Source organism: Engystomops pustulosus, chromosome 10, assembly GCF_040894005.1.
Source record: "Engystomops pustulosus chromosome 10, aEngPut4.maternal, whole genome shotgun sequence".
Lineage (NCBI taxonomy): Eukaryota > Metazoa > Chordata > Amphibia > Anura > Leptodactylidae > Engystomops > Engystomops pustulosus.
Genome location: NC_092420.1, coordinates 38,737,260 through 38,752,198, shown reverse-complemented (window position 1 = coordinate 38,752,198; position 14,939 = coordinate 38,737,260). Strand labels below are relative to the sequence as shown.

The window sequence follows — 14,939 nt, the reverse complement described above, 5'->3', positions numbered from 1 at the left end:
AAAACTAAACATCCATTAGCCTTCTTACACAGTTAGCAAACACAATGTACCATTAAAGCATTGGAATTGGTGGTTGTTGGAAATGGGCCTATATATACCTATATAGATACTGTGTTAAAAAACAGACGTTTGTAGCTAGAATAGTCATTTACCACATTAACAAATGTATAGAGTGTACTTCAGATTAATTTGATGTTAACTTCATTGAAAAATATATACTCTTTTTGTAATCTGTAAGCATTAATCAAGTTTATTCTTTGTGGCTTTATATGTGTCTATATACGCAGTGTGTGTCCAGGTGAACTTTTGTACACCTGGGTGTGCATCTGGGTATATGTCCGTGGTGGAGGCATCCACTAGGCAGTAATCAATAGGTGGTTGCAGTGAATAGTCAGTGTATGGAAGAATCGTGACTGCATCGATAAACAGAATGGCTCTGTACAATTGCATTCAATAGGCACATAAGCAGGGAGGGGAGGGGGGATAATGTGGTTGTGCCCCCATGGGCTGTGGGTGTGAAGTGTGCGAGTCAGATAGGTTTCTATGATAATAATACAGAAGAAAAATTTTTAGAACAGTGGGTCATTCGTGTACTTTCGTCAGTTTATAAGATCCAGTTCACATAAATGGACTTAAAGGTTCAACAAGATGCACTTTGAAGAAACATTATCACTGGACAGGAGTAAGCTCGTGGCCAACAGCAACATTTTGGGGATCACAGTGAGGTAGCATGTTCAGTATTTGGGGCCTATGCTCAAGTTTCTTGAGAAACACATTTTACTGTTGTGGAAATACCAGTATGAATAAATTTCATACAGTTAACAATGTAAATATTTTGCCTAACAGAAACTGTTTTTTTTTTCTCTTACATAGGAAACCATCTATGAGGAAATTGTCCCACAATGTCTCAATTCAGAAGAGACCAAGAACAGTGTTGTATGGTTTTTAAACAAGGTATTTTTTTCCTTGCTTGGCCACCGCCTCTTAAAGCGATCGTCTAGGATTCATTAGTATTTTAAGTGGATGCAGCTGCAGACTATTCTTACTAATAAATAGATATTCTAAACTTATATTCTATACTATTTATATAGCGGAAAGGTAAGTTTCAAACCCTATTTGATATTAAAAAGTTATCCAGCACTTTGTGGTCTATTAGGTTAGATTATAGGGAACCTCTCACCACTGACAAGCCTACATAAGACTTATACTTTGGTATGAGTGCAGTCGGTATTAGTTAGACCTCGGGACGATCCCTCTGTGTTGAAATAACTTTTATGCCAACGTTGCAGTTATAGAGTTAAGAATATGGGGGAGCTCCTCCATTCGTCACTGCCGCTAAGCCTCAGATAACTGGCCCTCAACTTTGCATCTCTCCCTCATCAGGACACACAGGGTCAGCGCCAGGGCTTGTGCACCTGTGAAGCCTGGGGTCATGCACTTATTCTGCGCAGCTATGTGGCTAGCTCCCGTTCTTGTAAATTTAACCCGATTTTTGAATACCATATTTTTCGGACTATAAGGCACACAAAAAATCCTTAGATTTTCTCAGAAATCAAAAGGTGCGCCTTATAGTCCAGTGCGCCTTATATATGAACTGTACTTACAGATAACAGCTGCTTTTAACTGTGCACAGGTCTGCCACCTGCTGGTCATTCATCCTTATAATCTGGTGCGCCTTTTATATTAACCTAGACATTTTAGCAGGCATTTATTGATGGCGCCTTAGTCCAAAAAATACGGTAGGTTATTATTATGGTTTATGAACCAACATTCCTGAATTTAGCTCACTATGTTGATGTGAAATCATTGAGATATAATCTTTCTTTAAAGAATTTCTGCATTGTGAGTTTGTGCATATGTATGTCGTTGTAGAATAACCTTTTAACTGAAGAAAATAATAAAAGATTGCAACGACTTAAAGATGAAAAACAAGTTTTAGAGACATTTTTTGGTAAAACAACAAAGAAACACAAAGAAGGGCCTATTTCCTTAGAGGTGAGTATTGTTATTCAAAATCACATAACGCCACCACTGAATAAAATGAATAAAAAAATGTAAAAGCTAAAAAGGTGGATCATCCACAGGATAAAAAAAACGCACACACATTATATATAAATAAATGTACAGATTCGATACGTAAAAAATGCTACTCTTCCACAAATTACCTCAATGCAGTTAGTATAGTGCAGTATGGGCAAATAATCTTTACTGAAAATACTGTGCATTGAAAAACAAAAACCGTGCGCTGATTTAAATGACAAATTGTAGGCTAAAGTGACGATCTGTATGGATCAGAACATCGTGAGAGCACAGCTTAAGAAAAAATCTTGACATATAAAGAACATATGTAAATTTGAACCGTAATACAAATGAGAAAAGGGGATAGACAAGGACTAAGGAAAGAACATTAGGGTAACACAAAGTAACGACAGCTAAGTATCTCCAGTGGAAAACCAATAAGTCATGGCCGCTGAGGTCCGATAGATACACTAGGTATACCAAATTTTAAGAAATGTGTCAAACTTAAAATTATCTAGAGCCGTGAGCTATTCCATTTTCATAATATGATTAAGACAATCCACAAATTCTGCCCTAGATGGTGGGGAAGGAGACGTCCAATGGCGTAAGATTAACCGTTTGGTCTGCACGCAGGCGTTTCGTGAACCTAAGCCTGAGGGCGCGTTCACACGTTGCGTTTTGACCTGCGTTTTCATTGCGTTTGCATTGAAACGCATATACAACTGCTGATGAGAGGTGATTTGCCTAATTACGTTACTGTTTACCTTTGTAAATGCAATGTTAACGCATGTGTTAACAAAACATGTGTTAATGCGTTGTTAACATATGCGTTAACATCGCGTTTTGTAAATGGAAATGTTAACAGTGATGTAATTAGGCAAATCACCCCTCCTCAGCTGTTGTATATGCGTTTAAAACGCAATGAAAACGCAGGTCAAAACGCAACGTGTGAACGCGCCCTCAGGGTGATGTCACACATGGCGTTTTTGGTCCGTTTTTAAACATCCATTTTCAGTCAGTTTTTGGCAGTTTACCATGCGTTTGGCTGCTTACAACCTGTTTATCTATTAAGATAATTTGGAAAAACGGACTAAAACCAGCCCAAAAACGGACCAAAAACTCCATTTGTGGCATCACCCATAGCTTTGAGTTTATGACGCGATAATAAGAAGTGTCGTATACGGGGTCGTTGCCCCTTCCAGATAAATCTGAGATCTAAGCTTACTAAAGAATGATCGTGATAGTGGGATCGGCAGTGCTTGGAAGATATATAATATTTTAGGGAGGGTATCCATTTTGATAGTACAGTACAGTATAAGAAAGATGGAGAGCCCTCACGGGCACTTGTTTCCTGATCACTGTAGTTTTTGTATTTTGTACTTGCATTAGTTCTTGTTTTAATGTAATGTATGTAAATCCCATATTAATTGTACTGATAGAAATATGGTGTGGCTGCACAGCTCCTTAGGCTGGTGCCACACGTGGCGCTTTTGTCTGCGTTTGCGAACGCAAACGCAGACAAAGTCGCGCCCACCGGGGCGGGCCTCGGCCCGATCGCATCGGCGTTTCTATGGAAACGCCTGCGATCGGGAACGAGACGCCGGTGTTTCGCGTTAAATTAACACGAAACACCGGCGGCTCGTTCCCGATCGCAGGCGTTTCCATAGAAACGCCGATGCGATCGGGCCGAGGCCCTCCCCGGTGGGCGCGACTTTGTCTGCGTTTGCGTTCGCAAACGCAGACAAAAGCGCCACGTGTGGCGCCAGCCTTAGGGTGAAGACACACATGGCGTTTTTAGGCCGTTTTTAGTTAGTGCGTTTTCAGATCGTTAAAAAACGCATGCGTTTTTTGAAAACGCATGCGTTTTTGACCAGTTTGAATTAAGATAATTGCTCAAACCTGTCAAAAACGCATGCGTTTTTTAACGATCTGAAAACGCACTAACTAAAAACGGCCCAAAAACGGCCTAAAAACGCCATGTGTGTCTTCACCCTTTATGCTCCTCACCCCTCGCCTTCTCCAGTCGTCGCTATGCTAAACCAGGATGCAGCCTGCTCCTACCATACGTTAGACTGGTGCCACACGTGCCACTTTGTCTGCGTTTGCAAGCCGCACCCTCGTTCCCGATTGCAGGTGTTACCATAGAAACGCCGATGCGATCGGGCCGCGGGCCACCCCGGTGGGTGCGTGTGGCACCAGCCTTAGGGCGCGGTCCCACGGTGCGTTTGCAGACGCAGACCAAACCGCGCCCACCGGGGCGGTCCGCGGTCCAATCGCATCGGCGTTTCTCTATGTTTCTATGGAAAACGCCGATGCGATCGGACCGCGGACCGCCCCGGTGGGCGTGGTTTGGTCTGCGTCTGCGTTTGCAAACGCACCGTGGGACCGCGCCCTGAGTCTGAAGACGGCTTTTGTCTGTTTTATTATTTAAAAGAATTTTGAAAACCTTAAAGGAAAAACTGACACTGCCTGTGAAGAAGTCTAACAAGTATAGCTTATTAAGTAAATCTGGCTATATTTATAGCATAAAAATACTTACAGTAAACTTACAGTATTATAAAAATAATTTATAAACATTTTGTAAATATTTTATGCAAAACAGGACATCCACAACTGCATGTTACAATCCATAATTTCTATGCATCAAAAAAACAAAAACAACAATTATAAATATCATAGAAATATCTCTATTAATCCACTAGGTGGCTAATACCACTATTAAAGGCACACACACATTAGACATATTCATTAAAACCTCGTGAGGACAGGGTCTCACAAAATTCATATTAGCAGAAAAAGTGTAATATATACACCAATATCACATTCAGGGCTGTCAGCAGCAAAATCAGGGCATTCCTATTTATTCCTACTGTTCCAGGTATAGTTGTCCTCAATTTGTGCAGGATTTACTTTTTATAGTAACCAAAGTCCAATAAAACCTATATGTGGTGACTATTCTATGTCCAGTCTGAACACAACCTAACAGTTAATTGCAGTAAGATTGGTACTCCATGTCCCATCACCAAACCTCCTATGCACACGTCCCTCTGTAAGGGTGAAGACACACGTGGCGTTTTTAGGCCGTTTTTAGTTAGTGCGTTTTCACATAGTTAAAAACGCATGCATTAAAAAACCGCATGCATTATTGTCCGTTTTTCCGAAATTGCTCAATAAAAACGGCCAAAAACGGATGCGTTTTTTAAAAACTGATGCGTTTTTTAACGCATGCGTTTTTAACGATGTGAAAACGCACTAACTAAAAACGCCACGTGTGTCTTCACCCTGAGGGCGCGTTTACACGTTGCGTTTTGGTTGCGTTTTCATTGCGTTTGAAACGCATATACAACAGCTGATGAGAGGTGATTTGCCTAATTACATTACAGTTTGTTTGTAAACGCAATGTTAACGCATGCGTTTAATTGCGTTTATGATGCGTTTTGTAAACGGACATGTTAACAGTGATGTAATTAGGCAAATCACCCCTCCTCAGCTGTTGTATATGCGTTTCAAACGCAATGAAAACGCAACGTGTGAACACGCCCTAAGGGTGAAGACACACATGGCGTTTTTGGGCCATTTTTACTAAGTGCGTTTTCAGATCGTAAAAACCGCATGCGTTAAAAAACGCATCAGTTTTTTGAAAACGCATCCGTTTTTGTCAGTTTTTAGTTGCGCAAATTCGGAAAAAACGCATGCGTTTTTAAAAAACAGATGCGTTTTTTAACGATCTGAAAACGCACTTAGTAAAAACGGCCCAAAAACGCCATGTGTGTCTTCACCCTAAAGGTGATGCCACACATGGCGTTTTTGGTCAGTTTTTGGCAGTTTACCATGCGTTTGGCTGCTTACAACCTGTTTATCTATTAAGATAAATGGAATAAACAGACCAAAAGCGTCATTTGTGGCATCACGCATAGGGTGATGGCAGATGGGCCGTCTTGGCTGCGTTTATACCTTTTTTTTCTACTGTTTATACAATACAGTTGGATTATATGAAAATGGGGTAGTTTACTTTTTTATTTTATATCCTTTAAACTTTCTTTCGGTCTGTGTGCTTATAAAGACAAATGATGTTCCAAAATGTGTTCCTGTACTCACTGTTTAGATGTCAGAGTTTCTTGTCTGTGTTTCACACGCTCATCGACACGTGTGCTGCTATTGTGAACAGTTTAGCTGTTCAATGGTCTGCCCATTTCACCCAGTATGTATCTTTTCAGAGTTTCTAGCTATAGGAGTGGCTGATTTTGGCCAGCTGAGGAATGGGTTTGACTTGTTTCAGCAAACAGCAAGTCTGATTAATTCCTGCAAACAGGGAATTTCAACGGACAACAGCCAGTCAGGCTACATCCAGCAGACGACATCCCCCAGACGAAGGCTAGCGCCAGCGCGAAGACAAAACGCATCGTAAACGCGATGTTAACGCATGCGTTAACAAAGCGTTAACACATGTGTTTTGTTAATGCATGCATTAACATTGCATTAACAAACGTAAACGGTAATGTAATTGGGCAAATCACCTCTCATCAGCTGTTGTACTGCATTTCAAACGCAATGAAAACACGACCGAAATGCAACGTGTGAACGCGCCCTAAGGGCACGTTCACACGTTGCGTTTTGGTTGCGTTTTCATTGCGTTTGGAACGCATATACAACAGCTGATGTGAGATAATTTGCCTAATTACATTACTGTTTACATTTGTAAACGCAATGTTAACGCATGTGTTAACAAAACGCATGCGTTAACGCTTTGTTAACGCATGCGTTAACATCGCGTTTACGATGCGTTTTGTTAACGCATGCGTTAACAGTGATGAAATTAGGCAAATCACCTCTCCTCAGCTGTTGTATATGCGTTTCAAACGCAATGAAAACGCAGGTCAAAACGCAACGTGTGAACGCGCCCTAAGGGTGAAGACACACATGCCGTTTTTGGGCCGTTTTTACTAAGTGCGTTTTCAGATCGTTAAAAACGCATGCGTTAAAAAACGCATGCGTTTTTTGAAAACGCATCCGTTTTTGTCAGTTTTTCCGAAATTGCGCAAAGAAAAAACGGACAAAAACGCATGCGTTTTCCAAAAACGCACACGTTTTTAAAAAACGGATGCGTTTTTTAACGATCTGAAAACGCACTTAGTAAAAGCGGCCCAAAAACGCCATGGGGGACATTTACTATGGTGTTTCCGCCAGTTTTGTGGCGCTCTCACCACATGTTCTGCTCTCAGACCTATTTATTAGCTGTCGGGGACAGAAAAAATGACTTTTTCCATCTGCTCCAACTCTTCTCCGAAAAGGGGCGTGGCTTTGGCGGAGTGGAAACTCAGACAGAATTAATATGTGTCACAGCCATTTTTGGGCGCTGAAAACTGTCGGAAAGTAGACCAAAAGAAAACTGGTCTAGCAGGGACTGTTGGACATATTTCTGGTGCTCGGGACAGATTTTGGTCCCAGGGACAGAAAATGGTCTCGGGGACAGAAATGTCTCTGCACAGCTCTGCAATATTAAATGTGTATCTTCTTTCCGAGAGCAGGTCGGTAACAAAGCCAATGCAGACACCGACACTTTAAGTAAATGTCCCCCCATGTGTGTCTTCACCCTAAGGCTGGTGCCACACGTAGCGCTTTGTCTGCGCTTGCAAACGCAGACAAATTCGCGCCCACCGGGGCGGGCCTCGGCCCGATGTGATCGGGCTGAGGCCCGCCCCAGTGGGCGCGACGTTGTTTGCGTTTGCAAGCGCAGACAAAGCGCTACGTGTCGCTCCAGCCTAAGGGTGGTGACACACGTGGCTTTTTTAGGCCGTTTTTGGGCTGTTTTTAGTAGTGCGTTTTCAGATTGGGAAGAAACGCATGGGCTTTTTTACGTTCTGAAAACGCACTAAAAACGGACTAAAAACGCCACGTGTGTCACCACCTTAGGGTGATGGCACACGTATGCGTTTTCAATGCGTTTTTAAGCCAAACGGATTGAAAAACGGACTGAAAGCGCATACGTGTGACATCACCCTAAGGCTGCAGTCACGTGGCGTTTTGATCCCATTTTTGGCCCGCTTATAAGCAGTCCATTAATAAGTGCATGCCTTTGGCCGGCGCCACACAGGGCGCTTTGTCTGCACTTGCAAACGCAGACAAAGTCGCGCCCACCGGGGCGGGCCTCGGCCCGATCGCATCGGCGTTTCTATGGAAACGCCTGCGATTGGGAACGAGCCGCCAGTGTTTCGGGTTAAATTAACGCAAAACACCGGCGGCTCGTTCCCGATCGCAGGCGTTTCCATAGAAACGCCGATGCGATCGAGCCGAGGCCCGCCCCGGTGGGCGCGACTTTGTCTGCGTTTGCGTTTACGGACAAAAACGGATGAGTTTTTTAAACGGACTGCTTAAAAACTGGTTCAAAACGCCACGTGTGATCGCACCTTAAGGCACACGTGGCCTTTTGAACCTGTTTTTAGGCCGTTTTTAAGCAGTCTTTTAAAAAATGCATTCGTTTTTTGGCCGTTTTCCAATTATCTTAATTAAAAAGCTGATTCATTTAATAAAATGGTAATATGTTAACATAATGTTAACAATACAGCATGTGTTAACAATAATGTAATCAGGCAAATTACCTCTCCTCAGCTGTCATAATGCATCTCAAAACGCAATGAAAACACAGCCAGAATGCACTGTGTGAACGCACCCTAATGCTGATGACACACGAGCTGCTGGTGTTTTGCATTAAATTAACGCAAAACACCGTAGGCTCATTCCCGATCGCAGGCATTTCCATAGAAACACCAATGCGATCGGGCCACGGCCCGCCCGGTGGGTGCGGCTTTGTCTGCCGTTTTTAGTTAGTGCGTTTTCAGATCGAAAAAAACGCATCCGTTTTTTGAAAAAGCATCCAGTTTTTGTCCGTTTTCCCGAATTTGCGCAATTAAAAACTGGCCAAAAAACTGAAGCGTTTTCAAAAAACGGATGCGTTTTTAAAAAACAGATATGTTTTTTAACGCATGCGTTTTTAACGATCTGAAAAACGCACTAGCTAAAAACGGCCTAAAAACGTCACGTGTGTCTTCACCCTTATGGTGTGTTCACACAGTGCATTCTGGCTGCGTTTTCATTGCGTTTTGAGATGCATTAGAACAGCTGAGGAGAGGTAATTTGCCTGATTACATTATTGTTAATGCATGCTGTTTTGTTAACATTGTGTTAACATATTGTTACCATTTTATTAACCTATGCATTTGTTGACACTTTGTTAAAATACACATTAACACTTGCGTTTTGTGGACACTATGTTGACAACAATGTAATTAGGCAAATGTCCTCTTCAGCTTTTTGAAAACACAATGTGTGAACGCAGCCTGAGGGCGCGTTCACACGTTGCGTTTTGGTTGCGTTTTCATTGCGTTTGGAACGCATATACAACAGCTGATGTGAGGTAATTTGCCTAATTACATTACCGTTTACGTTTGTAAACGCAATGTTAACGCATGCGTTAACAAAACGCATGCGTTAACGCTTTGTTAACTCATGCGTTAACATCGCGTCTACGATGCGTTTTGTTAACGCATGCGTTAACAGTGATGAAATTAGGCAAATCACCTCTCCTCAGCTGTTGTATATGCGTTTCAAACGCAATGAAAACGCAGGTCAAAACGCAACGTGTGAACGCGCCCTCAGGGTGAAGACACACGTGGCGTTTTTAGGCCGTTTTTAGTTCATGCGTTTTCAGATAGTTAAAAACGCATGTGTTTTTGTCCAGTTTCTGACAAAAACGCATGAAAACGCACTAACTAAAAATGGCCTAAAAACGCCATGTGTCTTCACCCTTAGGGCGCGTTCACACGTACCGCTATCGTCGCGTTCATAATGCGACGCTAGCACACAGTGGGCGGGGCTTGGGCCGATCACATATGCGTTTCCCGGGAAGCGCATGCGATTAATAACCTGATCGCATGCGTTTCTCTGGAAACGCATATGCGAACGCCCCAAACTCTGCCCCCTGTGCGCTAGCGGAACGTGTGAACGCGTCCTTCCGCTAAAGTCGCATTCATAATGCGACGCTAGTGCACAGGCGGCGGGGCTCGGGACGATTGCATATGCGTTTTCCGGGAAACTCATGCGATTGATAACCTAATCGCATGTGTTTCTCTGGAAACGCCCATGCGATTGGCCCGAGACCCGCCCCCTGTACGCCAGCATCGCGTTCATAACATGCGGAACATGTAAACACACCCTAAAGGTGATGCCACACATGGCGTTTTGAACCCGTTTTTGGTCCGTTTAAGCAGTCCATTAAAAAAAAAACGTTTTACCAATTATCTCAATTAAAACTTGTCAAAAACGCATGCGCATTGTTTTTAAACACATCCAAAACACAAGTGGGAGGGATTTTGGTCAAACCGTGCAAAAATGGCACGTGGGAAGGTGCCCTCAGGACGCGGTCACACGTTTAGCTAGTGTTGCGTTCATGTCTATGGAAACACATGCGATCGCCCCCATGTGCGCTAGCGTCGCATTATGAACGCAACACTAGCTGAATGCATTTTGTCCTGCGTTTCATTGCTTTTGAAATGCATTACAACAGCTGAGGAGAGGTGATTTGCCGAATTACATTACTGTTTACATTTGTTAAGTGTTAACACAAGTGTTAACATCGCGTTTACAATGTGTTCTGTAAATGGAAACATTAACAGTAATGTAATTGGGCAAATCACCTCATCTCAACTGTTGTAATGCGTTTTAAAATGCAATGAAAACGCAACCAAAACACAACGTGTGAACGCGCCCTCAGGGTGCATTCACTCGTCGTGTTTAACGCAACAGCTCAGCTGAAGAGAGATTTGCCTAATTAAACAGCTGTTAAAACTTGCGTTTACAAAACACAAATGTTACCGCTTGTGTTATCATTGCGTTAACAAATGCATATGTTAACACAATGATATGTTAACACAATGTTAACAAATGCTTCAACAATGCATTAACGGTTGTGTTTTGAAAACGGAAGTGTTAACAGCTGTTTAATTAGGCAAATCTCTCATCTCATGCGTTAATCTGCTGTGTGACTAGGCACTCGTCACCTGGGAGTGGAAAGGAGCAGTTTCCCTCCCAACTTTGGGAAACTGCTCCTCCATGTGTCCTTTAAAAATAAATGAATAACTCCCATCACTCGGGATTGGCTGTAGAGGAGCAGGGGGCGACGCTTAGCCAAGTGATGGGGGTTTTCATATATTTGAAAAGGACACTTGGAGGAGCTGTTTCCCATAGGCGGGCAGCAACAGGAAAGGATATAAAATTAGGCTTTCCTATAAATATTGTGGTCAGTTGATGGTCCTTTGAGAATGGTTTGCTTCTGAGAATCTATTATTGCCCACTGAAATTTGATGGAATCATCTTGACTTGCTGTGGTTCAGTGGAACCAGCCAAATCTGCTAGAAACCAGTCAGCCCATTCCTCAGCTGGACAAATTCAGCCACTCCTCTAGCTATAAACTCAGAAAGAATCTATTCTGTGCTAGGAGAAATGGCCAGACCAATGAACGACTAAACAGCTCACTATAATCACTACAACAGCACACGTGGTGTTATCTTCAGGACATAAGTCTATGAGAGTGTGAAACACAGACATGTAAACAGTGAATACAGGAACAAACTGTGCAACTACATTTGATGATATAAGCAGACAGACAACAAGATCTATCATTTCTAAAATGTCCATTTTTAATACGACTTACAAAATGATTTTCCGAATTTTTAAAGAAATTTCGGAAAAGAAGGTAAAAGGGATCAATATTGTTTTTAACCCCTTAAGGACGTAGCCATTTTGTAGCTTAAAGCCGGCGCCACACAGGGCGCTTTGTCTGCGCTTGCAAACGCAGACAAAGTCGCGCCCACCGGGGCGGGCCTCGGCCCGATCGCATCGGCGTTTCTATGGAAACGCCTGCGATCGGGAACGAGCCGCCGGTGTTTCGCGTTAAATTAACGCAAAACACCGGCGGCTCGTTCCCGATCGCAGGCGTTTCCATAGAAACGCCGATGCGATCGGGCCGAGGCCCGCCCCGGTGGGCGCGACTTTGTCTGCGTTTGCGTTTGCAAGCGCAGACAAAGCGCCCTGTGTGGCGCCGGCCTAAGGCTCAGCCCCATTTTTTGGATTCTGACATGCGTCGCTTTATATGGTTATAACTTTTGAACTCCGTTACTTATCAAAGTGATAGGTTTGTTTTTTTTGTTTTTTTTTTCTCCCACTTGTACTAAATTTTGGTGGCAAATGTAGGCTGATAAGTTTTGCGAAATTTTAAAAATTCTAAATCATTGTGTTTTCAGGCAGATAGATTTACCACCTAAATAAGTTTCTGAATAATGTTTCCCATTTGTCTACTTTACATTTTTATCATTTAAATGTCTGGATAATTTATTTTGATGTCACGCGGCTTACAAATAGAATATTGATTTTCCGTATTTTCAGAATTGACTATTTTGGGGATAAATACTTTTTTGAATGAAATTTTAAATATTTCGCATTAAAACCCCCTATATAATCAACCCATTTTCACCCCTCAAACTATCAGTATATGTATAGATTTAAAATCTATAACATTAGAAACCACCTATATATCAACCCATTTTCAAATCTACACCCCTCAAACTAGAAACATCTTTTAGAAAGACTTAACTCTTTGAGAGATGCATAGTAATTAAAAAAAAATAGAGACAAAATTTAGAACGGTCTCATTTTAACAGTAATACATTCATTTATGTTTACTCGAAGTAATACATACATTTAGACCTAAAATGTACACATTCACAAAAGATTAAAGTGGAAACCCCATCTTAAAATGTGTTATGCAATTTCAAATTGTATGCTACTTGTCATATGGAGGGGGTAGTAAAAAAAAAAATAAGTCAGTGACTGTAGCTCACTACATAAATGTGTAAACCATTAAATGTTATTGTTGGTATAATGAATCCAATCCAATTTTACAATATACTTCTGCATTAATTTCTAACCTTTTTCTAGTTCCATGCTTGTTGTCTTCCAATGTAAAGTTTACAGATGTTTGTTTATACCTTTTGAACCTTTATTTTCACTCTAATTCTTTATTTTTCCAATCTGCAGCCTGCTGCAAAGCGCCCTCGACAAGCAACATCCACTGATGAGGAATTTAAAACAAATATTGAAGCTGCAGAGAAATCCCTCATTTCAATTCAGTCTCTATTGCAAGAAAGTGCTAAGCCACAGTGGCTACCTGAAAAACTCAGCCATATCCAAAACCTATTAATAAAAATTCAAAATTGCTGAAAATTCCAGTGTAATTTTACGCAGGTTAGTCGGCTTTTTTGGTAGATGTAGGATATGCCACCACTTCTATAAAGATTCCAGTGATCATATTCCCAATGCAGCTACATTTTTCATGACTCATGAATCGTAAGAAATCAGAATTACATTACTCTTGGGCTATATTGACACACACGTGTGCCTGCCGTACCGTAGCACGGCCGTGCACAGGAGAGGAGGAGGGGTTGAGTGCTGTTCGCTCCAGCCCCTCTCCATAGAGATATATGGTGCACGGCACCTTAATAGGGGAAAACATAGGACATGTCCTATCTTTTCCTGGGCCCGCAACGGCATTGTATCCGTGTGCCCATTGATGGCCTATGGGGGGCGTATATACTGCGGCAGTATATACACCCCCAATGGGCGTGTGAATGTAGCCTAAGACTGGAAACTTGCAGGTTTTAAAAGTGATGTTAAGATACAACAGGAAGAACAGGCTGACACTGCCTTTAAGATGACGTCATAGACACCACCTTGCAGGTACTGCCAACAGGCAGCTCTGGGTTCCTGATCGGACCCCCAAAGGCAGGTTAAATGGTGGGATTGTGCTGAATGCGGCATTTAATGGGTTAAACACCCGCGATCGGAGCCCACTCCGACTGTGAGTGTTACACTTTGGAAACGTTAATTAGTTTAGGGGTATAGTACAGGTAAACCCAAAATAAAATGCATAATCGATAGTACATAGTAAAAAATATCCATTATTTCATATTGTGCCCTGAAACTGCCAAGGGAAACAAACACCCCAAAAATCATGAAGCGTCTTTTCCCGGGTACGGCAGTACCCCATTTTGGGCAATAATCTACAGGCTGGGCTTAGAAGGCAAGGTGCAGCATGATGTATAAGCTGTGCATAGTACATCAGGGTAAAATCTACATCTAAAGCTGTGATGAAGCACTCTTTTATGCATAGTCCTGGCTGTTCTGGGCATGTTGCATAACGGTGAATGGTGTCCTTCCGAATGCCTGTTTTTGAGCACACCCTGCACCTTTTTTGTGTACTTCCCTTCTTGGCACCACTTGACCAAATGAATCGCCTTGTCTGTAACAAAGGTCATTGCATGTTTACTTTGAAAAAAATGCAAAAATATATGTGAATGTGATCTTTTTTTATGTGTACTTTATTACAGGCATTCAAAAGCATTTGGTGTTTGGAAGACACTGGAAACCTGTATGAATGACAATTCTATTAACTCCATTCATTAAAACTTCAGCTGAAAATGTAAAAACGTTTTGTATACAAGGACGTAAATTTCTTAATAAAAGACTTGGAAGAAAAATACATTTGTGGTAATGATTTGTATTGTATAGGTAACAATTAGGTCAAAATAAACCACCAAGACACAATTCTTGAATATACTCAGGATGACAAAATAACACATTCTATAATTCAGTGATATTAACAAAAACACAGCATATCACAGATTCTGACCTTCAGTCCTGCTGTTGTCTGTTTTGGTTGGCATTGTATACAGCCATAACCTCAGTCCTATGGTTGGGCCGGTCTTCCTGTCTGCTCAGTTTCTGCATAACGCTGATATCGTGTACTACAGGAGTAAAGGGGAGGAGGCATATCCTGTCCTGCAGTGTGTATAGGAGATGAGCTCTAC

The 14,939-nt window shown here is 42.0% G+C and overlaps 1 protein-coding gene and 1 long non-coding RNA gene across 5 annotated transcripts in view; one reads left to right on the top strand and one right to left on the bottom strand.

Annotated features, from left to right (window-relative positions):
• LOC140104727 (uncharacterized) overlaps positions 1–6,391 on the bottom strand; it is a 102,615-nt gene extending 96,224 nt beyond the window's left edge. Inside the window, exon 1 of one of the 4 annotated variants that reach the window (XR_011850395.1) lies at positions 6,118–6,391. This is a non-coding gene — a long non-coding RNA (uncharacterized lncRNA). The remainder of the gene's footprint in view (positions 1–6,117) is intronic. The other 3 variants (XR_011850394.1, XR_011850396.1, XR_011850397.1) reach the window with 3 other exon arrangements.
• FIRRM (FIGNL1 interacting regulator of recombination and mitosis) overlaps positions 1–14,599 on the top strand; it is a 112,020-nt gene extending 97,421 nt beyond the window's left edge. Inside the window, exons 22-25 of the mRNA XM_072128378.1 lie at positions 874–954; positions 1,873–1,995; positions 13,111–13,317; positions 14,460–14,599. Coding sequence (XP_071984479.1) covers positions 874–954; positions 1,873–1,995; positions 13,111–13,293 — 387 coding nt within the window. The 3' untranslated portion in view covers positions 13,294–13,317; positions 14,460–14,599. The remainder of the gene's footprint in view (positions 1–873; positions 955–1,872; positions 1,996–13,110; positions 13,318–14,459) is intronic.
• Positions 14,600–14,939: the final 340 nt, after the last annotated feature.